At 34.0% G+C, this 6,464-nt stretch overlaps 1 protein-coding gene across 4 annotated transcripts in view; it reads left to right on the top strand.

The window, feature by feature from the left end:
* The window catches only part of LOC106460026 (uroporphyrinogen-III synthase-like), a 32,671-nt gene that overhangs the window by 19,619 nt on the left and 6,588 nt on the right, over nt 1–6,464 (top strand). The window contains exon 9 of one of the 4 annotated variants that reach the window (XM_013919710.2): nt 1,819–2,004. The exons of 2 other annotated variants lie outside the window; for them this stretch is intronic. In XM_013919710.2, coding sequence (XP_013775164.1) covers nt 1,819–1,890 — 72 coding nt within the window. In that variant the 3' untranslated portion in view covers nt 1,891–2,004. Of the gene's footprint in view, nt 1–641; nt 684–1,818; nt 2,005–6,464 lie in introns of those variants that run through there. One more of the 4 variants, XM_022386639.1, reaches the window with a different exon arrangement.

Here is a 6,464-nt window from a genome sequence, read left to right as displayed (position 1 = left end):
GTTTCCCTTTTATACCCACTAGATATGTAACTCTTAGTGTCATTGTTAAGTCCACTTGGTGTGTAGCTGTTAGTTTCCCTTTTATACCCACTAGATATGTAACTCTTAGTGTCATTGTTAAGTCCACTAGATGTGTAGCTGTTAGTTTCCCTGTTAAACCCACTAGATATGTAACTCTTAGTGTCATTGTTAAGTCCACTAGATGTGTAGCTGTTAGTTTCCCTTCTATATCCACTAGATATGTGACTAATGATATCATTATGTCCATTAGATGCTGTGTTCCTATTATTTCTGTCCCTGTTTTCCAGAAGACTAGATTTGTCTCTGTGTTTTGTTAACATGTTTAATTTTTGTTTAATATAGTTGTAGTGGAATGTAACAGTGTTACATTCTATTATTTTATTGTTGTTGTTAGTTCTGTATAACACTTTTGTTCTTGTAAGATGTAAACCTGAAGAGCTCTTGAGATCGTAGTTCAGTGACATCTACTTCTGTTAGACTTGTTTAACAAAGAGGCACTTTCAAGCTATAAAAAAAATAAGAATATTCTTGTGCTTTCATTTTAAATGTTTTCCTGTTTGAACAATGATATGTAAAGAACAGAATGTAAACAAGGGTTTTTGTTTGTTTGTTTTTTGTAGATGTAAAAGGTGTAATGCACATTGGAACTAGAAGATATTTTTAACAGTAAAATAAAGTAATATAAAGCTTGATACAAGAGAGGTAGTTTTATTTCCTTTTGTGAAACATCTGAGAAACATTTTTGCAGCAAATGAACACATTTTCTGGTTATATGTTTCCAAGTTTCCTCCTCTTCCTTTTGCAAAATAATTTAGAAAATTTTATGGCCAAACTGAGAGACTTGACATGTTGAAGTGGTAGCTTGGAAAAACTGATAAACCCTTTTTAAAAGTATTTTTTCTAAATATATGACATGACTTTGTGAAAAAGTTAAACCATGTGGCTGTAACCGATTTTTATCCAATTTCTCTTGGTTACTTGAACAAACATTTCTCAACTGCTTGTTTGACTTTTTCTTGCCCAAAAGGTTACTTGATAAAAGCGAATATCCTGTTGAATACAATTAAACTAAAGTTAAAATTGAAATTGATGCTTATACCACACATTGAATTGAAAAAAAAAAATGTATAGATATTATTTATTTTGTTTTTCTGGACCTAATGAGACTCCTATTATACAAGATTTAACAGTGATTTAGAATATGCATAGAAAATGTAATGTGTAACTGTGTATACATGTTTTAGCATTGAAATTGAAATGTTCACACGAAAAATCTGCAGAGTTCCCTGGAAAACCTGAGCATTTTCAAATATTATTTTTAGGCCTAGAGAAGCCATGGAATTCTGTGAATTTATATGATGCATTATCAGATTGAACAATTAACTTAATTAAAACGTGATTAATTAAACAAAATTTTAAAAAAATGAAAAGGTGTAATGATGGATCAGATGCAAGGGGTGGTGATGCAAGGCTATAAAGTGTCACAAAAAATGGTTGAAATGTTGTGGAAAATTCTTTTTAACCAAGGATGGGAATGATGAATCATAGAATAAGTTCAATTTATTACAATGTCATTTTTCAAATAAAATAAAATAATTTTAAAATTAGGATGTATTTGTTGTACAACCATGTTCTGTTTTTATTCCGAATCCAAAATGAAATTAATTTTCATCCATATAATTTTGATTTTACATGAACATGTTTTTGGAGGCTTACTTTGACCATAAAAGACCAATCTGTGTTCTCCCCATTTCTCAATCTGGGAAAGATATTTTTGAACTTATCCTTTATTTATAGGATGATCCAGAAGTTAGCTGGCTGCCCCACACTGAAATCCCATTTCTGGCTATATACAGTCAGGGGAAATAATGCCTAAAGTCGCGGAATGTTTTTGTCTTTATTTTACCAGTAATCACTAAAAGAACTGTATTAACTAACTAATACGTTTAGTATATAAGCTGAATAAAGTAGTTAATGCAGTGATTTCCAAGCATAATTTTCTTTATATATAGATATGTGTGTGTTTGTTTGTTTATATAAAAGTTAGAAAAGATAATGGAAAAGTAAGTGATTTTTTTTTTAATTTCTATATTCACTTTTGAGCAACCTTGTACATAAATCAAATGAATGGGAAGTTTTGACTAATTTTATGTTTGGTTTGTGTGTTTAATTGTTTACCATATACTGTTCAGTGTCTACATTTCCAAAATAAACATGCATGACTCTGTAGTATGTCTCATGATAAACAACTGCATACTGATAGCTTCTAAAGTGCTGCAGTAAACAGCTTCGGGATACATATATGTGTGTTTGTATTTCAGATTTTACATTAAATTGAAAATCAACATAACTTGTACAGTGCAAATTGTTTTCAGTACATTTAACATAATTCGTAATTTTTTCAGTCGCGGCATAACGGCTCATAGAATGGCTCTGTAGTTTTTTTTTGTTTTTTTTTTTTTATATAAATACAAACTTTTAGCTCATAGCTCCATCTCTTGACCGATTTTAATTCTACTTACAGACCCGGCTATTGAATATTTCGTCGTGTTTAATTGGTAGAAAGGGTGAGGAGTCGAGACGTACCGTAAACACAAGTTTTAAGCATAATCTATCCATTGAACGACAAATATGTTTGTGTTTTAAGTCACTAGATGGCGGGTGTACTTTAAGCGTTAATTTGTAGCTGGATTGCAACGAAAAGCAAATTTTCAATTTCATACATTTTTGTGTTTTAATTACGCATTTTATTTATGAAAATATATGAAATTTTATACGAAAAGTATGTTTTCTTTGCCAATGAACTCAGATTAAAACATTCTTTTGTAAAAGTGACAAGTGTACTGCTTGTACTAAAGTTTGTTCTTTGAAAGCAATGTGGAAAAAATTAATTTTTCGAATCATCGTAAATGTAAACAAGAGATAATCCTCAATAGCCGCAGCACATGAAATTATTTTAGGCATGATTAGAGTAAATTAATCTGTGATACCTTTTTCCCCTTTTTTATTAGCTATATTGGGGGGGGGGGGGTCGATTACCCGATCCGATTTTATTACTCATCAGGATCTCTACCAGCCTACCCTAAAATTGAAATTCTTATAGGCAGGATTAGAGTAAATTAATCAGTGAGATCTTGGACGTGATCAAATACATCAATCGAAAGGGTTTGTCCATCTGAGTTGAAAACTGTAATTATATCTCAAATCGGTCAAGAGATGGCGGAGCTATGAACTAAAAGTCTGTACTTGGAAAAGAAAAAAAAACTCGGAGCCATTCCATGAGCCGCTTTGCCGCGGCTAAAAACTTTAAATTGAACATCACAGTTGGAGATTGATTGTGTAATCGCTGTCAAGAAAGTAAAGTGTAACCCAGTTAAACACGTGCGTTGGGGGGCTCTGTAAATGTTGACAATATGAGAACTGATGATAATATTGACCAAATAAACATAGTAGTTAAAGATGTTGGAAGTGGGGAAAAAACAAAACAAGTGTGATCTAGGAAAACGTGCCAAATTGAGGAAGAAGGTTTTGTAAATGTAAAGAAAAATGAATATATTGTCATTCAAGTAAACATAGCAGTAGAAGGACTGAAAACAGTGCCATCCAAGTCAACATATTAATGATGATAAGTATAGAAACACATAGTGAAAGACGAGAAGCGAGTTTTTGTAAAATCGAGCTTTAATACACCGTATGAATGTGGGAAAAGATGATTGAAGATGGCCACTGATGGTTGAAGATGTATAAATGGGTGTAAAAAAAAAGAACTAGCGGGAAAATAAATTTTCACCAACATCGACCCCGTTTATTTTTTCCCACGGACCCCATATGTTTGAAAGATTCCATCTACCCAACAAACTGTTTTTATTAACTAATAATTAACTTGTTTAAACGGCTTTTCTCACATTCTTGGAGAGCCAGAAAAATCGTAACAGTTATAGAACAGTCTCAGCTTTTACGTGTTATTATTATGTCCTTCCGTGCATTATTTAATTAAAGAAAATAGCTCACGGACCCCAGGTTGGGAACCACTGATCTAGGGCTACTATGAATTCCATACGTACTAACCCAGGACCAGAGTGCGGTCCTGTTTGTATTGGCACGTGTAAAACTTAATTCCTTATTTAATTACAAAAATTCTACATTTTATTTATTCTTTGAGTTCTTAACTGACTACTGTCTTTGTAAGATTATTTACGATTGGCTAATCTATCGGTAAGTTTCTTCCTCCTCCTCCACCCCCCCTGACCGTTGGGCAACTTCAGATGCTAGTTCATCATCGGTGATTCTCGGGCAGATTTACCTGGTGGCGCCCATCTCTTCTCCATGTAGCAGTGAAAGACTAAACGAAAAGCAGGTATCTAACACCACCAACTGAAAGCTCTTTAGCTATTGTTTTACCAAAGAAAAGTGGGATTGACAGTAACCTTATAACGCCCCCACGGCTGAAAGGGCGAGCATGTTCGTCGGCGGGCATTCGAACCACCCTAACCACCAGGCCATGCCAGACCACAAGCCTAATCTAGGTGAATATTCTTCCCGAAGATTAGAACCGTTATTTTTCAAAACAAAGTTTTATTAATAAGAGTTGAAACAGCTGTGTTTGGGAGAAATTATTGGGACCGCCCCCTCGGAACACTGCGGCCTTTTTTCCCTTAGTTTGAAAGAGGGGGGGCGAGATGTTCCTAATATCAGATCTTGTATGGTTGGTTTGATTTCAACCTACGTGTAGACTGGATAATCAATCTGCCCAGAAATTATACATTTTCATACACTCTGAATTAAATCATTTTTTTCTATGCGTCATAACTATCAATCTGTCACATATGTAGATTTTTACTTTAGAAATAATGTTGAAGAAGTAATTATAAAGAATACAGATATAGGTATATATTTGCAGTGTGTATTATTTTAGTCGTTATAATGAAAGTTATAAAAAAAAATGGGTCTGTTGGGTAGGGGGCGCTCAGCTCGCAATCTATAGGCTGCAAGTTCGAATCCCGTCACCTAACATACTCGCCCTTTCAGCCGGGAGGGCGTTATAATGCTACGGTCAATCCCATATTCCGTTGATAAAACTTTGGCGGTGGGTGGTGTTGACTAGCTGCCTTCCCTCTAAACTATCACTGCTAAATTAGGGACGGCTAATGCAAAACCCCTCGAGTAGTTTTGTTCTAAATTCAACAAACAAACAAAAATAAATAAATGCTGGCTGACCGAACAGTGGGATTTGACCGTTACTCTTATAACGCACCCTGGGCATCAAGGATCGAAACGCGATTTTTTTAGTATTTTTTTACTTTGCGGTAATGGGACGAGAAGTATCAAAATTAAAACTATTTTCAAATCATAGATGTATGAATGTTTGAACTGGAATGTTTTAAGTTGATTGGTTGCTAAGGTAAACATTGAAATTTAAAAGCGACTGTTTAACCTATATATAAGTATCACGTTCTTCGGGGACAGGAACTGTGGCTGTTGTTACTTTCAGCGGATGTGTATCAGTCTTTATTATACGTTATTGTAACTGAGAAAGATGATTCAATCCGTATCAGTACATTCTTTTACTTGAAGAGGCCCCCCAGCGGCACAACAGTATGTCTGCTTACTTATAATGCTAGAAACCGGGTTTCGATACCCGTGGCGGGCAGAGCAGAGATATCCCATTATGCAGCTTTATGCTTAACTACAAACAAACAAATATTCGAAGAAATAATATCAGTACGATATCTTACCTGAAGGTGATGTGTCAGTCTGTATCAGTAAATACGTTATTTTACATGATGATGTGTCAATCTGTATCAGTAAATACGTTATTTTACATGATGATGTGTCAGTTTGTCAGTAAATACGTTATTTTACATGGTAATGTGCCAGTCTGTATCAGTAAATACGTTATTGTACATGATGATGTGTCAGTCTGTATCAGTAAATACGTTATTGTACATGATGATGATGATGTCAGTCTGTATCAGTAAATATGTTATTGTACATGATGATGTGTCAGTCTGTATCAGTAAATACGTTATTGTACATGATGATGATGTCAGTCTGTATTAGTAAATACGTTATTTTACATGATGATGTGTCAGTCTGTATCAGTAAGTATGTTATTTTACATGATGTGTCAGTCTGTATCAGTAAATATGTTATTTTACATGATGATGTGTCAGTTTGTCAGTAAATACGTTATTGTACATGATGTGTCAGTCTCTATCAGTAAATACGTTATTGTACATGATGATGTGTCAGGCTGTATCAGTATATTGTTATTGTACATGATGATGATGTCAGTCTGTATCAGTATATACGTTATTGTACATGATGATGATGTCAGTCTGTATCAGTATATACGTTATTTTACATGATGATGTGTCAGTCTGTATCAGTAAATACGTTATTTACATGATGATGTGTCAGTCTCTATCAGTAAATACGTTATT

The sequence above is a fragment of the Limulus polyphemus genome, unplaced genomic scaffold (genome assembly GCF_000517525.1).
Source record: "Limulus polyphemus unplaced genomic scaffold, Limulus_polyphemus-2.1.2 Scaffold695, whole genome shotgun sequence".
NCBI classification, from domain to species: Eukaryota; Metazoa; Arthropoda; class Merostomata; order Xiphosura; family Limulidae; genus Limulus; species Limulus polyphemus.
This window is presented reverse-complemented; position numbering and strand designations above follow the sequence as displayed.